General features: G+C 45.0%; 4 protein-coding genes across 7 annotated transcripts; 1 reads left to right on the forward strand and 3 right to left on the reverse strand.

Annotated features, from left to right (window-relative positions):
• The first annotated feature begins 2,166 nt into the window (after nt 1-2,166).
• Nucleotides 2,167-3,684, forward strand: hmox1a (heme oxygenase 1a). The gene is made up of 6 exons (XM_076083683.1): nt 2,167-2,301; nt 2,377-2,426; nt 2,518-2,629; nt 2,724-2,939; nt 3,018-3,290; nt 3,448-3,684. The coding sequence occupies exons 2-6, from the start codon at nt 2,377-2,379 to the stop codon at nt 3,601-3,603; spliced, it is 807 nt and encodes a 268-aa protein (XP_075939798.1). The 5' UTR covers nt 2,167-2,301; the 3' UTR covers nt 3,604-3,684.
• A 163-nt stretch (nt 3,685-3,847) lies between these two features.
• On the reverse strand, nt 3,848-9,267 carry mcm5 (minichromosome maintenance complex component 5). The gene is made up of 16 exons (XM_076083669.1): nt 8,961-9,267; nt 8,261-8,387; nt 7,988-8,116; nt 7,707-7,879; nt 7,406-7,561; nt 7,112-7,281; nt 6,817-6,988; nt 6,608-6,719; nt 6,366-6,509; nt 6,208-6,273; nt 5,943-6,119; nt 5,716-5,828; nt 5,470-5,598; nt 5,205-5,347; nt 4,670-4,797; nt 3,848-4,178 (listed from the first exon to the last, which is right to left on the reverse strand). The coding sequence occupies exons 1-16, from the start codon at nt 9,131-9,133 to the stop codon at nt 4,077-4,079; spliced, it is 2,214 nt and encodes a 737-aa protein (XP_075939784.1). The 5' UTR covers nt 9,134-9,267; the 3' UTR covers nt 3,848-4,076.
• Nucleotides 9,268-10,528: 1,261 nt separating this feature from the next.
• gcat (glycine C-acetyltransferase) lies at nt 10,529-16,370 on the reverse strand. The gene is made up of 9 exons (XM_076083729.1): nt 15,948-16,370; nt 15,078-15,208; nt 14,872-14,973; nt 14,627-14,773; nt 13,608-13,762; nt 13,154-13,236; nt 12,023-12,194; nt 11,696-11,817; nt 10,529-10,876 (listed from the first exon to the last, which is right to left on the reverse strand). The coding sequence occupies exons 1-9, from the start codon at nt 16,165-16,167 to the stop codon at nt 10,725-10,727; spliced, it is 1,284 nt and encodes a 427-aa protein (XP_075939844.1). The 5' UTR covers nt 16,168-16,370; the 3' UTR covers nt 10,529-10,724.
• Nucleotides 16,371-16,631: 261 nt separating this feature from the next.
• Nucleotides 16,632-22,939, reverse strand: tom1 (target of myb1 membrane trafficking protein). 4 transcript variants are annotated; one of them, XM_076083701.1, is made up of 16 exons: nt 22,780-22,939; nt 21,891-21,975; nt 21,660-21,738; nt 21,421-21,570; nt 21,151-21,285; nt 20,907-21,041; nt 20,595-20,711; nt 20,275-20,405; nt 20,144-20,186; nt 19,918-20,056; nt 19,745-19,808; nt 19,028-19,097; nt 18,717-18,782; nt 18,223-18,285; nt 17,943-17,982; nt 16,632-17,331 (listed from the first exon to the last, which is right to left on the reverse strand). In XM_076083701.1, exons 1-16 carry the CDS (start codon nt 22,829-22,831, stop codon nt 17,237-17,239), a joined length of 1,464 nt encoding a protein of 487 aa, XP_075939816.1. In that variant the 5' UTR covers nt 22,832-22,939; the 3' UTR covers nt 16,632-17,236. The 4 variants fall into 4 exon arrangements, with proteins under 4 accessions (XP_075939816.1, XP_075939808.1, XP_075939831.1 ...); XM_076083693.1 differs by having other exon boundaries at nt 20,275-20,408; XM_076083716.1 differs by lacking the exon at nt 20,907-21,041 and having other exon boundaries at nt 20,275-20,408.
• Between the last annotated feature and the right edge of the window lie 1,582 nt (nt 22,940-24,521).

Raw genomic sequence — 24,521 nt, forward strand, 5'->3', positions numbered from 1 at the left:
AGATGGCCGGACATTCTCCTTCAGGATTTTTTGGTAGACAGCAGAATTCATGGTTCCATTTACCACAGCAAGTCTTCCAGGTCCTGAAGCAGCAAAACAGCCCCAGACCATCACACTACCACCACCATATTTTACTGTTGGTATGATGTTCCTTTTCTGAAATGCCGTGTTACTTTTTACGCCAGATGTAATGGGACATACACCTTCCAAAAAGTTCAACTTTTGTCTCGTCAGTCCACAGAGTATTTTCCCAAAAGTCTTGGGGATCATCAAGATGTTTTCTGGCAAAACTGAGACGAGCCTTTATGTTCTTTTTGCTCAGCAGTGGTTTTCGTCTTGGAACTCTGCCATGCAGGCCATTTTTGCCCAGTCTCTTTCTTATGGTGGGGTCATGAACACTGACCTTAATTGAGGCAAGTGAGGCCTGCAGTTCTTTGGATGTTGTTCTGGGGTCTTTTGTGACCTCTTGGATGAGTCGTCGCTGCACTCTTGGGGTAATTTTGGTCGGCCGGCCACTCCTGGGAAGGTTCACCACTGTTCCATGTTTTCGCCATTTGTGGATAATGGCTCTCACTGTGGTTCGCTGGAGTCCAAAAGCTTTAGAAATGGCTTTGTAACCTTTTCCAGACTGATAGATCTCAATTACTTTGTTTCTCATTTGTTCCTGAATTTCTTTGGATCGCAGCATGATGTCTAGCTTTTGAGGATCTTTTGGTCTACCTCACTTTGTCAGGCAGGTCCTATTTAAGTGATTTCTTGATTGAGAACAGGCGTGGCAGTAATCAGGCCTGGGTGTGGCTAGAGAAATTGAACTCAGCTTTCCAAAGATGTGATAAACCACAGTTAATTTATGTTTTAACAGGGGGGGCAATCACTTTTTCACACAGGGCCATGTAGGTTTGGATTTTTTTTTCCTTAATAATAAAAACCTTCATTTAAAAACTGCATTTTGTGTTTACTTGTGTTATCTTTGTCTAATATTTAAATTTGTTTGATGATCTGAAACATTTAAGTGTGACAAACATGCAAAAAAATAAGAAATCAGGAAGGGGGCAAACACTTTTTCACACAACTGTACATCCATTTTCATGTTTCACTTGCAGTTCAAACAAATCCATCTGCGTTTTAAATTAGATTCATCTTTTTTCATTATATAATTTCATTAATTTTTCATGAAGGATTTAAACAAACTATATTTGTGCTTTATTGCTCCTTTCTTGTTGCGAAAGACCTTATACCCACCATCGGGTAGATGCCGTTGGGTGGGCGTGAGGAAAGTGCCTAGACCTGGAAGATCCTTCTGTCCAACTGCTTCTGGGATCCTGAGAGTTTTGCAGCAGATGAGTGACTCTCAACAGATCAGCTATAGGCCATTCATTGGTGTCATCCCACAGCATAAGCCCTCCCTCCTCAGGGATGTTTCTAAGGATAAACTACAAAAGGTCATGTTAGTTTAATATGTACTTTGAGCATTTTCCATCGACATTTAATGACAATTTCATCTTCATTTACTCACATGGTTTGTCCCTGTGCATTAGTATTGTAGTGGTTTAAGTATTCAGATCCTTTATGTAAATAAAAGATGAGACACAGCAGTCTAAAATATATACCCCTTTACATTTAGCCCTATAATGTGCAGTTTTATTTTTTATCTAAAGCTATCTCCCAATGAGTACAGTGGATGTCCATTACATTTAAAACATATTTGAGTGTGCACCCGTAATATATTTGTGAATCTCCTCATGTGGGTTGTGTTTGCATTTGTATACAGTAAGAGCTATTTTTGTGTGCATTGAATTGAAGTGATAGAAATTCACCAGGATGGTGCAGTGTCAGCGTACTATGGTCAACCAGTGACCGGCTTGTAGAACAGCAGTTCAGATGTGTAGAAAACCTCTTAGCCTCTGTAGACGTGGGATATTTAACGAATGAATGAGATTTAACTGGACCTAAAAAAAAGTTTAAAACCTTCTGACATTGGTATATATGTACATACAGGTCCACACATGACATAATGACCTCTGCATCACAGGGAGCAACTTTCACGCCACACTTTTTGATTTCTGCCACATCATGAAATCACATTTCCCCACAACGTTCACACATCTGCTTTGTCATGCTTAAGCCTCAGCAGTGTGTGACTTAAAGTGAGTCATTAGTCCCACTTCCCATTTACCTCGGCAGCCGCAGCACATCACGGCTGTATAAGAGAGCCGCGAGGACACGGTGGACCTTTAACTCGGCGGAGCTGATAAGACGACCAACCAGCCTAAAGGAGAGAAGTCTTCAGTATTTTGACAGGTGTGTTACATACATTGTTATTCTTGTTAAATGTGTTTAATTGAACTAATTAAACCAAATCATTTGTCTGCATAGATGGAGACCATGAAGAGTGCTAGGAAGACTGAAACAGGGGACATTGGCAGGTACGACAGTTTATTCTAAAGATAATTTAAACACACAGAACTGTACGATTTAAAAGTAAAATAAACGTTTTTTTCTGTGTTCTGCCATCAGTGACCTATCAGAGCAGGTCAAAGCAGCCACTAAGGACAGCCATGTCAGAGCTGAAAACACACAGCTGATGCTGAGTTACCAGAAGGGTCACATCACCCTGCCTCAGTACAAGGTAAGCTCCTCACAATTAACACACATCACACTTTGTCTTTTGTACCGTAATGTTTACATTGTTCTGAAAAGCGGCTCTTCTTCTTCGCGGTCAGGTCCTGTTGTGTTCCCTCCACGAGATCTACAAAGCGCTCGAGGAGGAGCTGGACAGAAATTCTTCCCATCCAGCTGTGGCACCGATATACTTCCCTCAGGAACTGGCCCGTCTGGAAACGCTGGAGAAGGATCTGGAGCACTTCTTGGGCTCCGGCTGGAGGAAGAGGGTGGTCGTTCCCGCAGCCACGCACAGATACGAACAGAGACTACGACAGGTGAGCGGAGAGGAAGGCGCTGAGTTAGCATTCAGCGCGGGCCCGTTGTGACACACCCTTATTTATTATTTTTAACAGATTGGCAAAGAGAGGCCTGAGCTGCTGGTGGCCCACGCCTACACGCGCTACCTCGGCGACCTCTCGGGAGGTCAAGTGCTGGGGAAGATTACCCAGAAATCTCTGGGGCTGAGCAGCCAAGAGGGGCTTTCGTTCTTCTCCTTCCCCGGCGTGACCAGCCCCAACCGCTTCAAGCAGCTGTACAGGGGCCGGATGAACGGCATCGAGCTGACGGAGGAGGAGAGGGCGGCGGTGCTGGAGGAGGCCGTCGCCGCCTTCGAGCTCAACATCCAGGTGAGCGGAAGAGGGAATCGAAGAGCAGCTTTACCGTGTGCAGCCGACAGCGCGGCGTCGTTGACCCAGAATGATTTCAAAAGTCACACAGAAACTTGCAAAAAGAGAACCGAATCTGTCAACATGGTTTTTTTTTTTTTTATGTCTTTTCTTTCAGGTTTTTGATGACTTGCAGAAAATGTTGAGTGTCACAACAGAAGCGGTGGACCAATCAGCGGGCAACGTCGTCAGAACTGCCACGTTCCCATCTTTACCCATCGTGGGGTTATGTGTGGCTCTCACCACTATTGTACTGGGAATCTACTCCTTGTAGATTTTACCAGCACTTTTTATATATGCACACGCAGCACTTATTAACTAATGAATTAATGCAACAAATAAAATCAAGACCGAACATTGTGTCTCATCTTTAAAAGTATCAAATCGCAGCTGAAACAGTGATTGTCAACTTGTCATTGGTGTGAACGTATTGAAACAATCCCACACTGTGAAACCGTTTTATGATTTATGTTGAATAAAAAAAATTAAAAAAAAGCATCAGTTTGAAACAAGTCCTCTTATGATTTCAAATACTTTAATTCTTTACACATCGTGCAGAAACTTCATTCATTCTGGTGCATGTGATCAGACAGTTAGTTGTGGCCATAAAATCCAGATGCAACTGAATCGACCTCAACAGTTCACCACGACCCAGAATGCACATTCTAAGATGTCCGTGGGGAAACACAGAGTCTCGCATGAATAGGCAGACCCAAAACTATTTACATCAACAATGAAACGTTTGCTCTACTTGACTCGGTAGAGCACTTTCCTCTGCATGCGGTGCTGCAGCTCGCCCCTCCTCAACATCAGCTGGAGGACTTTGTAGATGGCGTGCTCTGGATACTTCTGTTAAAGAGGAATACAGAGAGTCAAAACAGGAGAGATCAATCCTCAATTGACCTTTAAGGGAAAATAAGGCCAGATTTTTTGTTGGATATTTTAATACAAGTTATAGTTAAACTGAAAAATAACAGCTGTGGTTTTGGTAATCATTTTTGTTACAAAAACAACTACTGAGGTCACCGAGTGTATATCTTTGTGTCACTGTCATTTTCCTCATCATTGATTCAATGTTTACAGTGCTTTGCAACAGTGTTCCTCCCCGTTGGCATTTTTCCTACTTTGTTGCGTCACAACCTGGAATTCAATTGTTTTTACATAACATTGGATTTTATGTAACGGACCTACTCCGACCTACCCCGGGGGGTCTGGGGCAGGCACCAAGGGCAAAGTAATGATCATGAAAATGAAAAGACACATTTCATTATGAAGTGGAAAAACGACTTTGAATTGGCTTTATGTGCCGTTCTCCACCATCACGATATAGTGAGACTGACCTGTTTGGTGAAGTCCTGGACGATGCTGTGCTCGGACACCTGGGAGCCGATGGCAAAGCGTCTCTTCATCTGCTTCTCGACGCGCGAGACCATTTCCTGGTCCTCCAGAGACGTGAAGCCCTCCACCCCTAGGGACGAGATGTGAGGAGATGTTAAAAGAATGGAAAGTTATTGTAATGTGTTCTGTCATAAGAGAACACCAGCAGTCATGTTGCAAATATGTTACTTTGAATTGATTGTAAACAGAATGTTATTTATTTAAGTCAATCACATTGTTACAGTATATTTGTATACAATTGAAAAGTCAATCTTTAGGTTTGGTCAAGTTTGCCTTCACACTTGGACCAGTAGCAGAGCAGGAGCTGGACGTTCAGTCAATTATCTACTAACGCTACTTTCATCGAGCTATAAGAACTGACTTTGGTGATCGCTCACTGCCAAACTCATTCATGTAGTTTCTCTTTACAGCGGAAAAAGTCTAAAAAACAAATATGTCTGACAGCTCCAGTCACAGCTACCACACACACACACACACCTGAGAGGCTGCCAGACAGTGCAGCGTCCAGTGTGGAGACCTGGAAGAGTCGGAGGGCCTCGTCCACCTCTTCCTCTCCGGCCACAGCCTGCAGCTTCATCTTGGCCAGCGACTCTGCGATGCGCACAACAGCCTCCAGCTGCCTGAGGAGGCGGAGACAGAAATGTTTGTAATCAAAGAAGGGAGTAAAAGTCGAGCTACACGTTCATCACTGATGTGTCAAAGCGGATGACGCCATCTTAAAAAAAAAAAAAAAAAAAAGTACCTGACGGTGATGGGGATGGAGGGTCTTTTGTTAGACTCCCGTTCGTGCTCCCTTGCTCCGCTCCTCATCACCACGTATCTGTTCTTCAGCTTCTCCGCGGCCGCGGGAGAGAGCCGAGGGCCACACTTACTGCAAGCAAACATTAAGAACCCGCCGTGTTAATGAGCCCAAATTAAATCAAAAAAAAAAAAAAAAAAAAAAAAAAAAAAAGGTATAGCTTGTGTCGGCGTCGTCGGAGAGACTCACGTTCTGGCGTAGGCGATGTATTTCTTGAAGGTGGCCAGCGTAACCTCGCCCTCGACGCCCTCCGTCTGCATCTGGGCGCTCAGGTGGACGTTCATCACGTGACGAGCCAGCGTCTACGGGCAGACGTTACAAAGAGCGTTAATGTTCCCGCTGCCGGCAAGGATGTGAAGCGGCGGACTTTCGGAATAATATATAAATTTTTTTTAAAAAAGCATGCGCCTCCTCACCATGTCCCGCTGATGGTCGTGATGGTCTTTGATGATGAAGATCATGTCGAAACGGGACAAGATGGTGGGCATGAAGTCGATGTTGTCCTCCCCCTTTGTGTCGTCCCAGCGGCCGAACACAGAGTTGGCGGCGGCCAACACGGAGCAGCGAGAGTTCAGGGTGGTGGTGATGCCGGCCTGGTGGTAGTGGGAGGGGTCAAGATGTTAGGTTACCCCGTTAGGCGCTCAGGACATTAAAAAAAGGACACAACACATGGGTTTCTACCTTGGCGATGGAGATGGTCTGTTGCTCCATGGCTTCATGAATGGCCACTCTGTCATCCTCTCTCATCTGAATAACAAACGTACTTATGTCTTTAATCATTGGACACAAATAAAGTTCTACATCCTCCGCCTGCTACACAAAAACCCGTTTTTTTTTACCTTGTCAAACTCGTCGATGCAGACGACCCCACCGTCGGCCAGCACCATGGCCCCTCCCTCCATGATGAACCCGCGGGTGTGGGGGTCCCTCAGCACGGAGGCGGTCAGACCCGCGGCGCTGCTGCCTTTACCCGAGGTATAGATCTGCCGGCGACACAATGAAGACTCGGCGTCAGCGGGTGAACTCGCATCGCCGAGCAGAACAACGTGCGATGAATCGATACACTGAATAGGATAAGTACCCCGATAGGCGAGCACCTCTCCACGAACTTCAGCAGCTGGGACTTGGCCGTGCCGGGATCTCCCAGCATCAGCAGGTTGATGTCTCCCCTGCGAGTGAGGCCGTCGGGCAGCCTGAAGAGACGGGGGAACTAAAAGCATTACTAAACACGCGGGGGGGGTGGGAGGTCTACCCTTAAATGGTGTTGAAGCCGCATTCCGGTAGCCTCACCTCTTCCTTGAACCCCCAAACAGCAGACAGGTGATGGCCTTTTTCAGATCTTCGCTGCCGTAGATGGAGGGAGCTAAGGAGCGTGCCAGAGAGGCGTAGATGTTTGGCGAAGCAGACAGCGCCCTCAGTTCCTCCTCCTCCTGTGGAGTGACTGATCCTGTAGCACCCCGTCCTGGAAGAGGGGGGGGGGGGGGAAACAGACCCATCAACATCTAACCATCTCCCTCTGGATGCTAGAAACTAATGTATCACACTTAAAACATTTAGGGTTTATTTAGCAGAAAGTCATCTCTACCTGCTCCCTCTGTGTCCACCTGGATGCCAACCACTCGCAGGTAAGACGCACGAATGCCCACACCGGCACTTTTCTCTCTGCCTTTGGCCTTCACGGGGGCCGTCTTCTTGATGGAGTAGATGCCCACGATGGTCACTCTGTTGCCTGGGACCACGCGGTCACACAGATACCTGTAAGAGGAGGAGGAGGGGGAACAGCTTGAACCGACAATCCTTCACATTTCTGATTATGTGAGGGTGCAGCAGCAGCAGAAAACACCGTCCTTGACGTAATTTGCTTGAGTCACTTCCTCACCGATCACAGTAGAGCTGCAGGTGACGGGGCATCTCTCCGTGAGGCACAGCATCCGGGGCCTCCTGCAGGCGGAGAGTCTGGAAGTCGACGCAAATGCAGCGGTCCGGGATGATGAAGTAGGGGTCCACGGGACACTTCACACTTCCAGGATGCTCCCTGGAAAAAAAAAGAGAAAAGGTGGGTGGGTGGGGGGGGGGGGGGGGGGGGGAAAATTAAAATTAAACCGGTGACAGAAATGTCTTCATCTCTAAGAGCTGAAATGGTCGTTCCTATGGCCCTCGATCCAGACAGTCGCACTCACTTATTGCACTTGCGCGGCAGAGCGTAACCCTGCAGGCCCGGGGGCAGGGCGATGTTGTTGATGAGGCCGCGACAGCCACGACACTGCAGGCACACCTTGGTGGCCTTCGCCCTCACCGCGGTGGCCGAAATGATGATGCCGTGCACCTTCACCAGACGGGACACCTGCTCGGACTACGAGGGGAGAGGGGGAAACGGCGAAATGTGATCGGGCGGTCAACGGTGACTGCGAGAATACGAGACACACACATACACACACAAAAAAAGGAGGCTTGTGGGTACCTTGAGGCCGCGGATGGAGGCGTGATGTGCGTCGCTCTTCAGCATGACCTGGATGTCCTGGACCGTCTCCTCCCCCGCGGGCCGGGGACGGGTCACCTCGTCGGCCACCTCCTTCGCGGCTTCCTCCAGCTGTAAAACAGACCAACCCGTTAAAAAGAGGAGAGTAATCGCAGAAACGAAAGCTGCGTGAAACTAGCTCACCGGGGGCGCAAACGTGACATCTACAGACGGGAAGCAAGTTTTTTTTGTTTTGTTTCGTCACTTTGAACTCACCATCGGCAGGTTCTCGGAGGGCACCTTGTAGAGACAGTCTGACAGGTCCTCGTCAAAGCTGGCAAGGTCCTCCATCTCCACCTCCACCCAGTACTCCCCCAGGGTGTAGCGCCTCTTCAGGTCATCTCTGATTTAGAATGAAACAAAAAGGGTGGTTTTGAAAAAGAAGTAAATCCAAGAACCTTACTCGTGTTAATTAGACAAACCTGCCAAAGCCGACACAGAATTAACCATTTCCTATCTGCAGCATGATGACAGATTGGCCGGCTTTTGTTAGTTGATTCACTGCTGCATTTATTCAAATGGGGACACTCATATGAGACGGATTGAAATATTTTAACGTTTGCACTTTAATACAGGTCAAGCTCCACAAATGTTAACATTTCCCACAATTCTCTGCTTCCTTCTACTGCTGTCCGCTGCCTTTACCTCCACACTGCAACTTTGTAAAGCAGGCTCTGCAGGACCTTGATGACATCATCAGGGTAATGAGCAGTAGCCCGCATGAACACATTTCAGACGTTAATTGGTTGACTGTACCTTTAATATTGGGGTCTGCTTCATTAAGGTTAATCCAGGCAGTGTATTTAGCCGAATGGTACATATTATTTTTCGTATTGTTATTAGAGTAGCTATTAAGATTCATCCGCCTCTCCACCTAAATATCCGTCACACAGTCCTCTTGTCATCATGAGCTCACCTGTATTTATAGGTGAAGCCCGTGCGGTCGGTCCCCACTCGGAACTGTCGGAGGAACTCACGGAACCGTTTCTTGATCTGGATCTTCTTCAGTCCGCCTTCATCCCCCCCGTGTCCATCTCCACCTCCGAAACTGTCGCTGTAGTACACTCCCGGGTCGTCAAAGCCAGACATACTGAAACCAGGTCGGTGAACAACACACGAGGCGAACTAAAGCTGGTACCGTGGACTAGTTTTTTCTTAATTAAAAGAAGAAAAAACAAGATGGATGTAAACGGCCAGAGACGACGCTGATCAGTTTGCGTGTTCCGCGGGTAAAAACTACTGAAACTCCTTCCTGTCTGTTTCCCGCGCCTCGCGTCTAGCAACGCCCCTCTGCTGTCCTCTGATTGGATGGAAGCCGTTATGACCTGTCGCCATTGGTCGAAGCGGCTTTGCGGAGGGGTGTCTTCTATGGAAAGGCGGGGTTTGTGAGGACTGGTGGCGCGAAAAAGACACCAGGAGGAGGAGGAGCAGGAGGAAGCGTGTGCTGAAGAAATGTGCCACAAAGAAGAATGAATACAACATTAAAGAGCGATCACAGATGGACAAAAACACACATTTGTTTACCACCATTAATATGTGTAACAGTTTCATAAGGGAGCTAATTTTAACAGGATTTAGAGTAATCTGTATTTACAAATGAGGATAGTTTCAGTAAAATAATATACACCGTTGCCAGTTATAGAGGCTTGTTTTTTCTTATGTGAATGACAGATGGTGTGATTATAGCTACAGACGATCAGTAAGACATTATACAAAGCTTTCCTGTAAGACCAATGTCTCAAGATTTCTCTAAATAAAATGTAACCCCCTCCACACGTTTTCTTACACTACTATATGAAAGTGAACTGGCCCTCATGTTTGAACCAGATGAGAAGGAGAAGATGATGGAAGATATAAGGTACTTTAACTGTTGATCTAACTTTGTGAAGATTTTTATGTTTATTTTGCATATTGGACCAAGTCCACATACGATATTTAAATAAATCCTGAATCTTAATATTTTTCCTATAAAAAAAAAAAAGTGAAGACTCTGTTTTCTGCTTCGCTGGGATGTCTATTCCTAGTTTATATACGCTGGAGGATTCAAAAATCGAGATCGATTGAAACCTGTGAAATCATGAACTGAGATTTAAAGTGAGCAAAGAGAAACATCTCTTGAGCGGCTCTCATGTGTTGTGATGCAGCATATGACCTTTGGGTGCTTTGACATTAATGAAGCCCATAATGTTCAATTTCCTAATTGTTGGGGATAAACAAAAAATAACAACATATATACTAAAATCTTGTTCTCACTGGTAACTATAAACAAAGAGCTCTTTTCTGGTTTTAAAGGATGAGAAGAACATTGATTCTAATAAATGCCGATAATGCAAGTTTATATATATAGAGCATTCCCAAATGTGTCATTATCCTCATGATTATTAAATCCACAATCAGTTGAACAGATGACAACCCTAAATAAACCCGTCTATTGATAAGAAATACAAGCATTAGTTTTTCTTAAAACGCAAACACCTGCACACGTCAGGAAAAGTGCTTTATTCAGCGAAGCAAACAAAACAATAACATTAACATCTGTTGACCTATAAATGTAACTAATATTTCCATCGACATCAATCATAGGTCTCGAGTAACAGGCAGCGCAATCGGGCAAGAGCGAGCGCTTCGATGTTGCTCAGTGATTCACACTGGTTCCTGGACCCTTCTGGTTCCTGCGTGTTCAGGAGACGACTCCGTGCTTCCTGCCCGTCTGGATGAAGGCCTCCACACAGTGGTCGATGTCTTCGTCCGTGTGGGCGGCTGAAATCTGAACGCGGATCCTGGCCTTGCCCTTCGGTACGACGGGGAAGGAGAATCCGATCACATAGACTCCTGTGGAGGAGAGAGAGACGCGTTAACAACGAGGACGTAATGTAGAGTACAGCTGAATAAAAAGGCCCAGGTGTAAATACTGCAACGTTTTATAATGTATTTCTAAATTAAACAGGTTCAGGGGCTGTATTCATGAAGCATCCAAGAACAAAGAGGTGCTCCCGGTGAAGGAATTCTCAGAAAATTATTTTCTATGAATTTCCCCCTTTTACAGCTAAGACAAGATCCCGGTGAAGATACATGTTTACAAAGCATCTCAGTCTTTAGGAGAGCTCCTAAAGTGGAAAACTGTTGGAGTAGGGAGGAGGAGGACTGTTAAGAGGCTAAAGAGATTCTTAAGCGGAGAAGAAGATGGTGGAAAGACAAAGAGGGAGAAGAAATATGAATATAAGATGAATGACAGCGAGTTCATGAAAGCAAACAAATTGTTGGTGGTGGATCCCACTAGAGATGCGCTCACATCTCCCACCCGACGCTGTAACGGCAGAAGGGAAAGGTTATTGCGGCACGAAGATATTTGGCAACTGGAGTATTGCAACACTGGTTTATAGAGTCACATGCTGACCAACTGTGTAGACTGGCCAGCAATCACAGAAACGGACGAAATCCGAGCCGTTAACATCAAATAGATTAAGTACTAAAATGACTCATGGTAAATAAACATATTCAAACTATAGCTATCAGCACACGAAGAGGCTACTGCACAAGCAGGCCTGTGTTTTGTAGGCTACTTTTAAGGTACGGCTTTCAACTGGGAGCAACTCTTTGTTCGAGGAAGCTTGAATGAATGCGGTCCAGCGGTTTGCGCTGCTGCCTCACCGAGCTTCAGCATGTCGTCGGCCATCATGGAGGCCAGCCGAGCGTCGCCCAGCATCACGGGACAGATGGGGTGAGCCGAGCCTGAGATGGTGAAGCCAGCCTGCGTCATCTTGTTCCTGAACCTGGATGGACAGCGAAAAAAAAAAGATATATATTATAGTCAGGATTACAGACGCATAGCAGTGACAACATGAATGCACCAATCCCGACGCGCTTTCTTCCAAACAGTGAAAGTTTTTGAAAAAAAGAGGAATATCTCTAATGTGTTTGGGCAACAAAAGGTCACAAAGTCTGGCTGTATTACCCCCCCCCCAGCCCCCACCGCACCTCATGGTTTTGGCCGTCATGCTTTGCGAAATCTCGCTGGAGGCGAGCAGCAGCTCCACAGCCCGGATGGCACAACCCACCACGGGAGGGGGGAGGGAGTTGGAGAACAGGTACGGCCGCGAGCGCTGCCTCAGCAGGTCGATGAGGGGCTTGGGGCCGACTGTGTAGCCACCTGAGGGACAAAAACAAACATATAAGACGGAGAATAGAACATTTATATCTGGTGTATTAGCACCATAACGTGCTTTGTTGAAGGAATAAACTCGACATTTTTGGGAAATGTATTTGTTTGTAGAGTGAGATGTTAAGATAGATACAAATCTCCTGTATGTATGATAAATATAAGGTGACATCTAGGAGGCGTTTAGCTTAGCATAAAGACTCAGGGAAACAGCTAGCCTGGCTCAGTTTGACATGATGCAGCTGACTATTTCTTAAAAATGAGCAGTAACTTCCTGGAGTCTTTGCTGGTCGCCTGGCAACCAGTCCCACAAGCCCCATAAAACCCTAAATTATTGTTTATAGGCTCCGGATTTTGTGGCAAATTAAACACACTAAATATGAGGTGTCGATGAGTGAACTCTAGCGGTGCTGGTCGGCTGATTTGTTACCTTAAGACAGAGCATGGCTGGCTGTTTCCAGCCTCTATGCTAAGCTAACAGTCTCCTAGCTGCGCTCTTTAACAGACAGACATGAGAGTGGTTTCAATATATCTAAACTAGAATTACCGCCTCCAGGTTGCCTGCCTCCGGCAACCGGTCACGTTGCAGTTTGTCGGTCCAAAATGTCATCACTTCATCATTTTTATCCTTTTATTAGACATTTGTGTGTCATAATTAGCGTATGAATTCTCGACTTATGGTCCAAATACCGTGTAGCGAGGTCACAGTGACCTTTGACCACCAAATTCTAAACAGTTCATCCTGGAGTCCAGGTGGATGTTTGTGTCTGATGTAATAACATTTCCTCAATGTGTTCCTGAGAAAACACGTTCACCAGAATGGGACGGACGGACGGACAACTCCTAAAAACGCACAAAAATTCAGCTCCAATCCTCAACACTTTCTATACTAAAAATGCAGCAATAAACACGCAGAACTCATCAAAGTCACAGGTCAGACGAAGACGTACCAGCTGCTCCTCCCAGTGCTTTCCCCAGGGTGGAGTTAACTATGTCAACTCTGTCCATCACTCCCAGGAGCTCGTCCGTTCCTCTGCAGATCACAGGGAGGAGTACCGTTAGTTCATCCCCTTCACAACGATGGCAGGATATGGAGCTAGACTTGTTTTTCTACAGACTAAATTTCATACCAATGCGGTAAGTTGAAGGTTGTAATCACAAATGTCTACACATGAAGATGGCACACAGAAAGTAGCAACGCTAACGACCATAACCCTCTCTCTTATCTGCCTCCTACTTTGTCATATTATCACCGTAATCCATATTTAACATCCATGATATGATTTTCTCATATAAAATACGTGATATTATTGTATCAGGTGCTATTTAAAGAGACAGTATATCGATGAGGTCATACTAACCTGCTGAAATAAAGCAGTATTATTTCATCAGGATCTTACCCACCTGCCTCGGGGCCCCAGGAATCCGGTGGCGTGGCATTCGTCTATGAACACCATGGCTCCGTACTGCTCAGCCAGGTCACAGATCTCTGACAGCGGCGCCACATCTCCATCCATAGAGAAGACTCCATCGGTCACCACCAGGCGCATGCGAGACGACTGAGGAGGACAAAACGGAGTCGGAACACAGTCTGACTAATACTGTAGCCCTTATCTGACCCGGTCACCTCAGGAATATGGGTTTAATGTTTAGTGCCAGCATATTTGATCAGCTGCAGCTCGGGTTCTTAACGTAACATTAGCTCCATGAGTTGGTTGAAAAGGCCTGCCTGAGCTGGAGGCAGCTGCAGGTGGAGTCTAGAGCCACTCTAAAAGGAGTTATGTCGCCCTCTGGTGAGGGTTTGCACGCAAAGCCCAGTGAAAGAATGCATGTCCAGTGAATGTTTGATGGAAATATACCGTTTCAGTGCACATGACACTTAGCAGTTCCATTCAATAAAAATCAAACTATTATTTGACTTATGTTTCTATTAAGTTTCAGCAATGTACTATGTTGCAAATCATGATTTATAAACATATCTATTCAAAACGCTGTTCTGTTCAGTTAATGCAGTCAACAATTATGACAATTACATCCATTTACATTTTTCTGCAGGATAAAATAATGAATGGTTATCTTCTGCTTCTTTTTAAAAACGTTTTTTTATATTTCCTCACATTAATCTTGAAAGACATGATAATACCATCCCACCCCAGTCACATAACTGTTGGCTCTGCAATTAAATAGCCCTCTCTCTCTCTCTCTCTACATACATGGCTACATACATGATGTAATGCTAAAGGAGGCTCACGCTAACACTAAAAAGTCATTCTAGCAAATAAATAAAGAACACACTGTCAACAGTTTTATGAAAGAAATAGTCCCTGATAACCACTGGCATGTTTGAATATTTGACGATACCTCTGGACAGGATGGAGAACAGGACTCTTATCATGGTCAAATATTAAGTTCCACACACACACCTGAGACTCTTTGAGCTGTTTCTCCAGATCGCCGAGGTCCATGTGTTTGTAGCGCAGCCTCTTTGCCCGACACAGTCGGATCCCGTCGATGATGGAGGCATGGTTCAGCTCATCAGACAGCACTGCGTCATCCGGGCCCAGCAGAACCTGCGTGTGTGTGTGTGAGAGTAATAGGATACTTCACCGATCACAACATAAGGGGTCTTCCTCATAAAGCACGACACAACTCATAAAGCATAACACACCTCAAACAGTCCGGCGTTTGCATCAAAACAGCTGGCGTAGAGGATGCAGTCCTCCCGCTCATGAAACTCCGCCAGCTTCTGCTCCAGATCTTTGTGTAGATCCTGTGAACACAGAGCGTGAGATTTACAGCCGCGTTAATGTTGTTCATGTTCTCCACGTTGTTCATGTTCTCCCCCATTGTTAATGTGCTGATTAGGCGTCGTACCTGCGTGCCACAGATGAATCGGACAGAGCTCAATCCAGCACCGTGTGTCTTCAGAGCATCAATCCCTGCCTGCACCACCTCCGGGTGACTGGACAGTCCAAGGTAGTTGTTGGCGCAGAAGTTCAATATGCCTGAGTAGAAAGACGGAGAGGGTTTAGATGGAGAGCAGGAAACCCTTTGGTCGAAAGGTCCCCTCCGTGCAAATTCAGATCAGTAAAACAACAACGACCCCAGAGGGCAACTCAAAGCCTGCAGCAGAATAAAACCTGTCTGCGTTTGGTTTGGTTTATTTGCACAAAAGGAAAGTGACAACAAAGCCAGCATATCAGAACAAAGAGTGAGAAACGAAATCAATGCATGGGACTCGTGGCGTTAGCATCCAGATGGATGAATAAAGTCAGTTTCACACATGTGGGGTCCTGGCTGAGTACATTTTAGGGGCAAGTCCTGAAGTGTAAACACTGGCAGAACAGAATAGAGATCAGCTGCTATGGAAGTCAAGTTCACCACGGCTTGCTGTTTATGTTACAAGCCACTTTTCATATCTTTGATTGCAGAATTGTTCTGACTTATTTGAGATCAGCTTGAATCATGTTGTTGTGGATTTTTTTGGACAAGTTTCCTTGAAGTTAGTCCCGAGAATCAACTCAGAGTCGTGAAAGGCATTACCAAGCTTGTGTGTCCTCCAGTTCACTAACGTGAGTCAAGTTCAACATCCAGATAACACAGAGGCAGAGCCACAAATCAAAATCAACACTTACCAGCTATATCTGTGTTTGTACCGCGTGGTGCGTTTGAGGACAACTGGGTCACATTGCCACCGCGTTACATATGCATGTACAGTTACTTATGTAAACTACTACCACTCACTGCTACGGCTGCCGTCCACGTTGATTCGAGGTCCCTGCTTTGACGTGATGATCCTCTCCGCTTTCCACGTCCCCGCGGATCGGATGCCGTCGAGCTCGCCCTGCAGCACCACTCTGGCTTCGGCGACAGCGGAGTAGCTCCGGTTCACAGCCGAGGCCGAGGGCCGCAGGGCGACCCGGACCGGTTTCGCAAAACTCCGGGCGACTTTTCCGAGAGACATGATCGAGTGGAGCCGTGTGTGTGTGTGTGTGTGTGTGTGTTCGAGGTGTCTAACGTGCAGGAAGGCAGAACGGTGGAGAACCGGAGGCGAAACGTGGCCGCGTCACGTCACAGCGGTAGGGCGTACGTGCGGCGGGCCAATCAGAGGCCAGGGCACTTGCGAGGGTGTATTTTTCTGTCCAATCAGATTTCAGAGAGCAGCAACGTGTTGCCTAATGTGAACTGCTGTGTTTGCCTTCTTTTCAATTGTTTTTCTTTTATCAAGACAACTTCACCTCTCAACTAATTGTAAAACAAAACCCACAGAGTGTTATGTAATATCAACTGCAGTGTGATTAATGTGTATAGAAGCTATACAATCACAGTAGTTTAACATGGGATTGTACCAGCCACAGACAGGAATTTAAAAAAAAGATGTACACTTGCCCCAAACCTGCACATTAACATGAGAATAAGAACAGCCAGTTAATAGTTTAAGTTTAATAAGACAACAGTTTGTCATGACTTCAAGTAAAACATCTTCACAAGGGAACGTTGGATGTAAAAAAAAAAAAAAAAAAAACCTTGACATCCTACATCAATAATGATGTGAAGCATCAAATTATCACACTATGTAACAGCCAAGCTTTATCTTACATACAAGCTAACAGTGTTTGCTACTTAGACAGAGGCGCTTTCTGTAACCCATCATCATCATGTTTAACAATATGTATATATATATATATAACTATAACTATAACAGCAATACCCCCTCTCTTTCTTTCAACAGCAGGAATGTAACCATATAAAATGTGCAAATGTTTGCATTCCACACATGGACAAACCCTCACAACCAGCGTCAAGTAAAAACCTCTGCCCCTTCATAAAACAATATTTATATCAGTTAAAAAACACGCTTGCTCCCCAGCGAGGAGCAGTGTGCACAGCTATACGACGCTCTTCCTCAGATATGGGTTGTAATTCCCCATGTCGAATGTGCCACTCAACCCGTCCACCAGGGAAAAAAATGTCCCTTTCTCAGCCGATGGAGCTTCACGAGCACTGTTAGTTTGGCAGGTTCCAGGTGTAGCTTAAGACTCGGAGTGGTTGGTGTCCTGCGGGGAACCTCTCACCGACGGGAGACACTCAGCTGCTTTTGCTCTTCCTGCCAAAAACTTGTCAAACTCTGCGGAGGGAGAGAGAGAAGCAGCATTAGGTGAGATGAGACTTCATGAATTATCTAAAGTACATTCACTGAATGGTATATTAGGGATTATATAAACGATGCTGGTGTGGTGCAGAAGTAGTGTTTTAGAGTAGTAGTGCTGGGTCAACCTAACCCGTAACTTATTAATTACAAAGTTACTTCATTTTTTTCCTGTTACATAAGAAATAAAATATGGCAGCAGTCCTTTTTTAAAGTACTCAATAACTGCATAGCTGTGTGGAGTTCTTGTGCTGAATAGGTCTGAGGAGAGGCAGTATGTGGCACCACATACCCCGTTAAGACTATAGTGCCACCTACAGGTCAAATGCTCAAATATTCAGCAGCAGATATGAGTCTGACTTGTTCAAATAACAGTTTAATATATTAAACTCAAAATGCTTAGCCAGTCAATTCAGCACAAATCCTATTTTTTTCCCCCTATAAACGGCCAAAGTGCCCAAGCGAGTGAGCACAGTGGGACAAAATGACCCCTCAGGTACTGCAGGTGTACACGGATGCCAAATGAATTAACGGATGATAAAAGAGGCTCATTTTTTTTAAAGAAGGAGATAAAGTGTGAGGACCCTCACCTTCACTGGTCACACCGTCTGAATCTTCAAAGTCATCATACTGTGTCACAAACAGAAAAGATATTATAGATAAAAGAAAAGCTGCCGTCTTCTGTACTTCTGCAGCAGCCTAGTCGGCTACTTTAGCATATGCTGTTTATAATAAATCAGTTTTCTGTCAATCTGAATTATATTATTAGTAAGAGAATGTATTCTGAAGTGTGATTTTGTGCATTACAATCGGTCGACCTTTAATATCCGTGTATTAATTCGGAGTTAATGTAGGAATCCAGCCATTTACCTCATCGTCCAGCTCTAACCACTGCTCAATGTCATCCATGACAGTGGACTGGTTGATGGGAATCTGAGAAAGGAAGCCGAACAACAGGATGGTCAGAGCAGAGAAAGATGAGCCGCTGGTTTAACTTTATGAAGATGAAACTAAACTACCAAACCACTCCTTTCACAAAAAATAAATACAAAAGGAACAACTACATGTCGGGGAGAAAAGCATGACAGGTATGACAACGATGTAGCATATCAGGACAGTGCAAACCAAACATTGTCATGCTTTCTGATGGGCGTGACTCCAAAAACATCTTACGTTGTCTTCACCACATACAAAACATGCAAACCAGTGGGTTTCATCTCAACACCTGAACCACCAAACCATTAAAAAGTGATCCAAACAAAAGCAATGCAGACCAAAACAAATGCAACGTCATGACAAAACCAAAGCAACAGAGGGTGTGGAAGGGTGAGTCAATGTGAAAGAGGAACACATTTTGGACGCACCATTCCCCTTTTAATCATCCAATCTAACTTTGGGGAGGAGCTGCGGGTGGAGGATGGGCTGTCGTCCTTCACGCACAGACAGAATTTAGGAGGAAAGCAGTTACCGAGAAAAGATTACACACACATTTGCTCAACCGAGGAGGTTTCTTTTACGAGTCAAGTAGTTCTGTAGACCCCCTCCCCCATAGAATAGTCATGTTAGCAATTTCCACACTGACATTTTCACAACAAAGGTCACATCGTAGTCAAGGAAAAACTGTTGTGACTAACCCTGTCAAATCGTGTAAAACCTGAATTACAGGGCATCTTACCGCTACAGCGCTGAGTAGTCTGCTGTCTTGAGCCCGAGCCAGGCCGTCCACTGCAACTTCACTCTGCTCGCTGAAACACAAGATTTGTACTTTGGTTAACTGCCATGTAAAGCTAAGATTTTCAGTCAACACAAAAGCAATTACAGGGAATGAGTCGGAATTAAGATCCAAAACAAAGATCAACGTATTTGCAAATGACATTCCTGAGAATTTGCTCTTGTTATTCATGCAGCCTCCACTTCAGTACAGTGGTTCCCAAACATTTGATCTCATGTACACCCCCAGATGAACCCATCCCTTATCGACACCACCATGTTCCACCATGAAGTAATGGTGTTCATGTTACTTAACTCTATCAATCATGTATTGGATATTAATGTCAAAGCTGGACTTTTTAACCATTTAGCCATTACTTCAAATATGTGTTCATTACCTTTAGCTAACTGTTCAAATATGTTGCTTTTAGCTAACGTTAACTATTCATTACGTATTAATTACTTTTAGCTAACTCCTTCCACTGTTCGTTACTTTAAGCTTGCCATCTCAACTTCATTCATTATCTTTAGCTAACTCTTAGGACTGCTCGGCTTGCTTGCTAACAAGTTTTCATGTAACTTACTCTCATTGGGAATCAGTCTTTTACTGAATACCAAAAATACAACTTTTGCTACTTGTGTTTACATCTTCATGATCATGTGGCTGACAGTCTTTCTGTACCTTGGCCTTTGTCGAGTTGAGACATTTATATTCTTTGATAACGTGTCATCTGATTCACTCGTACCTGCAAGAGGAACGACGAGACGTTAACGGTGCATCGAATAAGAGGAGGCGTACACTGAACATGTGCGGTATGTAGGTAATGGTCATACATACAAGACTGGAGTACTTACTCAGTCTTGCCATCTGACTGGAGAAGCTGTCCGCTTTTGACAGGCTGTGTGAGCTGTCGTTGGTAACGGATGCATGCCCTGAATGGCTGACGGACTCAGGTGTCAAATCGAAGTCTATTAGGTTGACGTATGAGTGACTCTGAGGGACAAAAAGTGAAAGTCCATGACTCATCCCCTGTCAAGAAGGAAAAACCACCAATTCAAATATTCCAGACATGATATTTACCTTTTTTGCTGTGCTTTGACCGTTTAGTATTCGTCTTTCAAACCTGTGAACATCATCAAATGGTAAAATACAACCTGTTGAAATATTACAATCCTCTTATTTTCTAAATAAAAAAAGTGCATAAAGTCCACCTGTGGTAGCGAGTAAAGGCGGTGTTCATCTCATCGTTAGCTGCCAGCAACTCTTCTATCAGCATCTCCTCACTGAGTCTGGGGACCACCTTAACAATCCTGTCCTGCATTTCCTTACATACTGTATATAACTGCTAATGACACAATCAGACAAAGAATGTGTGGGCGGGGGTTTGACGGGGCCAGATGCAACACAACATATATAAAGTAGGAGATCAGTTAGAGGTAAGGCACGGTTACTCAACATGACTGGAAGGAAATGATTTGCACAGAAAACATCATTAAAACCCGAGTGTGTGTGGTGTTGTTGTTTTTTTTACCTCCAGCAGCTCCATGTCTGCTTGTTTTACCGTGACAGGATCCAGCTGACTCATCATGTCTGACATCATAGTCAGGTTGCTTCGCACCACTCCGAGCTCCGTCTTCAGCTGTTTTATCTGGAGGATCAATGATATTTCCTGAATAAGCACAGCTACAGGCATATATTGATTTCATAAGTGCTGCAGGCCAAAGTGATACAAAAGGGAGTTGTGAAACAGAAAAAGCCCGGTGAGTTCTAGGAAAACAGTGCAATTGAAACGCTTAAAAAAAAAAAAAAAAAACATCCGTCTCTAGCGCAGCAAGGCCATCACCTGGCTGGGAGTGAAGGCATTGTTTCCCTCCAGGGCCAGTTTTAGCTCGGAAGTCAGCGGTGGGATGAGCAGAGTTTTGGAAGAGAGGAGCACGGTGGGCAGAGTGGTGACAGCGGGCCCGTTCCCAGGCGAAGGCTGGTAAGCAGATGCACAGAAATGACTCCCAAGTAAAAAAAAAGAGAAAGACCAGAAGATGACAGGTAGCACCCGAAGATCAGCGAGCGAGCAGCAGCCATGCTTGTACCTTTTTGGGGGCTTGAGCGGGCGAGTAGCCGTCCAGCTCCGTCATGGGGAACTCGAGTCCCTTCCTCCGCAGGTCTTCGTACACGGACACCACGCCCGTCAGGTCAGGCGAGCTACGGAACGCATCAGCCCACGCCTTGACGAGAGACGACCACAAATTACCATCAGACAATAAGAGCAATGTGACCACACCAAGACTGATTACAACAGGATCACCCCCCCAAGCTCCCACAGTGTTGCCAAACAAGTAATGTGGCTTTTTTTCTTTTACCTGTACAATGCTGAGCACTCTGTCATGCAGGACTAATGGAGGGTTGTTTTTCGGGATGATCGACCGGACCAGAACCCCCTCTACAAAATCCCGCGTGGTCACCAGGATGTGAAGCTTGTAGCCACAGTTCTTCACGCACGTCTCCAGGACCTAACGCGAGAAGGAGACGCAATAGCTAGAACTCAAAAGCAGGTGTAAACACAAACGGAGCATGAGGGCGACGAGGGAAAGACACTCACAGTGAGCGCCAGCATGACCTCCTTGAAGTTCTTGTTCCCCACGATCCTTTTCTTTAAGGCTCTGACTGCGTCTTTAGGTCTGTAATCAGAGAATGTTCAACAGTCAGAGGCGTGTAACCTCCAGAGGACTCCTTTGTTCCTGATGCTGACGGATAACACACACACACACACACACACACACACACACTCACACACTCACACACACACACTCACACACTCACACACACTCACCCGTCCTCTGAGCTGTTGATCATGTCGCAGATCTCCATGTTGAGGGTCCAGTCTTCTGATGGCAGGCTGGAGCCGGTCGCACTCTCTACGGAAAAAATATACAGTGTTGAATAGTATGAAACCGCAGATTAATATTGATGGTGTCGTCATAACAGTTTACTCTGGAATATATATTATAGCTTGTCTTTATGATTATTAATAAGATGATTTCATGAATGCTTAGTACATGTTTCTCTTAATTTAATAATAATAGTTTCTTCATAGCACACCAATCACAACACATAGCAGTTGATGGAGTACACGGTGTTTTCTGATTTGTATAATAATGACAGATGGATATTTAATATTTTTAGTAAAACTGTAGTTTGTATCATGAACAACACTCTCTCTACTATCCTTTAATCTGCTTATCTATTCATTCCTCAATCTCCATCAGTAACTGAACACACATGTGCAGTCATTAAGCTACAGTTGAACGTGCATCTAATTTGGGTCAGGAGGCTGTGGCCCACTTTCCGTCCCCGCCCGGCTATTGGCAGGTTAAACACAGTCACTAAAGCAACCAATCAATTTGAGCCTCGCAGCATCTAAGCCCCGCCCCTGTCAAACCATTGCTCAGCGGACGCGTCACTCAACATGTAACCCGTTGCTCCTCTGTCAGTCTTAATACATTTACCTTATTTTCACCATGTTAACGTATTGACATTGTATGCGTATTAGCTCGCGCATTAAAATAGTGCAGGCCATGATAAAAAAAATGATAGAAGCATCTCGAAAGAGATGCGCGTGCCGGCGGCGTAATGACTCCGGTAAAGGTGAATGAGACTAAAAGGATTTGGTTAATACAAATGTAACGCTTTGCGGCGGATATAAAAAAAAAACAGCTCACCGATTCGCTGTCCCACCGGCGTGCTGAACGGATTCCCCATTAAAAACTCCATGTTGAGGGTGAGGGCCCAGTGAAGCACCGAACTCCCCGGTCAGAGCCGTACGCAGCGACAAGCCCAGCGCGCTCCCGCGGACTGCTGCTGCTGCTGCTGCTGCTCACACAACAAAGTGGGGCACCAGTTGACTGCGTCATCATTTAAAGAGACAGCAGCCTGCTGAAAAATGAAGCGCTCTTGGGAAGTCCCTTCTGTCTTTATGTCAACGTGACAGTGGCGGGCCGTCAGGGCCTGCAAGGCCTTCTCTGCTGGCCTAAACAGAATCTCAAAGTTATAGCTATTTTATAATTTAATATTTTTTCTTAAAGTATCAAAGAGAAAAATAAGTTGTCCATTTGATTAGATTGAATTCAGGACCCTGTTAAAACTGTCATAGCCTGATATTCATTTCAGATATTTCCATACAGTTTCATCAATAACACACTTATTTACTTGCAGACAAACACAGCACAGCTCTTGTGCGTTGAGTCATTGTTGTGTGCTATTAAGAGATTCTTTAGGTTTGAGGTTTGGCAGGACCAGTTAGTTATTTTCCTGTCATAAATACAGATACCTCTGTCACGATTCATTTCAGCAAAGTCAGACCTTGGACTCTTTTTGTGCATTACATATTTACTGCCAGGTGAAGGTGTGATGGCACCTGGTCAAGGTTGTTTTCCCTCCTTGTGGCGAGTAGGTACTTAGAGAGCCAATCAGCCATCAGGATTGTGAAAAAGACGATATCATGACAAGATGAAAGATAATGTATTTTTCAAAGTACCAAAGACTGATGTTGAATGTTGCATTACTTTTAAGAAATTAATAATCTCATATTTCAAAATGTCCTTCCGCTCTCTGCAGTGCTGTTCAATTTTCAGACACACACACCATGAATATGCGTGTGTGTGTGTGTGTGTGTGTGTATAAAATGTGAACGGCTGCACACATGACACCATCCTCAAGGTCAGTTGGTGTGTGCATGCGCGTGACGTTAGATAACTTTATAAGTTGTGAGTGTGACATCTGCCTTTCCCCGTGTGAGAAACCATTAAACTGGTGTGGCGAGATAGTAAAGGAAGTGGTAACAGCTAACAAAGGGAGACACACACACAAACACACACACACACACACACACACACAACTGGGGTCAAGGTCCTAAATCTTCATCAATAGTGCCACCTCGCCTGAAGATCAGAGCAGAAAAAGTCACTGATGAATGACTCTATATTAGAGAGAGAGAGCGTGCAGAAGCGTGTGTGTTTTTGTATTTATATATATATGCGTGTGTGTGTAAGTGTGTGTGTGTGTGCATTCATCTGTATGAGGATGGATATTAGCGCTAATGTTCCGTCAGGGATTAGCTTCAAACCAATCAGGACAGCACGGTGTGATAAACCCCAGTGAACATGCACACTTCATGCACATCTACAGAGTAAGCATCCTCCTCAGATGGTACACACAAACACCTTGGATCACTCCTCAGTTGTGACTTTTCCCTTTTTTATATTTTGACCTTTAATTACATGTATTCCCCTAGTTTAACCAATGTAATGCTTCCAGGCTCCAGAGCCCACTCCCAAAGGTCATGCCTCCAACCTCTGCAAAATGTAAATCCGCGGTGACTTAGAGTTGACCGAATCAGTCGCTTTTAGCAGTGGAGCTGCTCGCCGGTGACTGAGAGCACGTTGGCAGTAATTCACAGTACATA

Source organism: Anarhichas minor, unplaced genomic scaffold (assembly GCF_050575085.1).
Source record: "Anarhichas minor isolate MPS153535 unplaced genomic scaffold, ASM5057508v1 ptg000007l, whole genome shotgun sequence".
In the NCBI taxonomy this organism is placed as follows: Eukaryota; Metazoa; Chordata; class Actinopteri; order Perciformes; family Anarhichadidae; genus Anarhichas; species Anarhichas minor.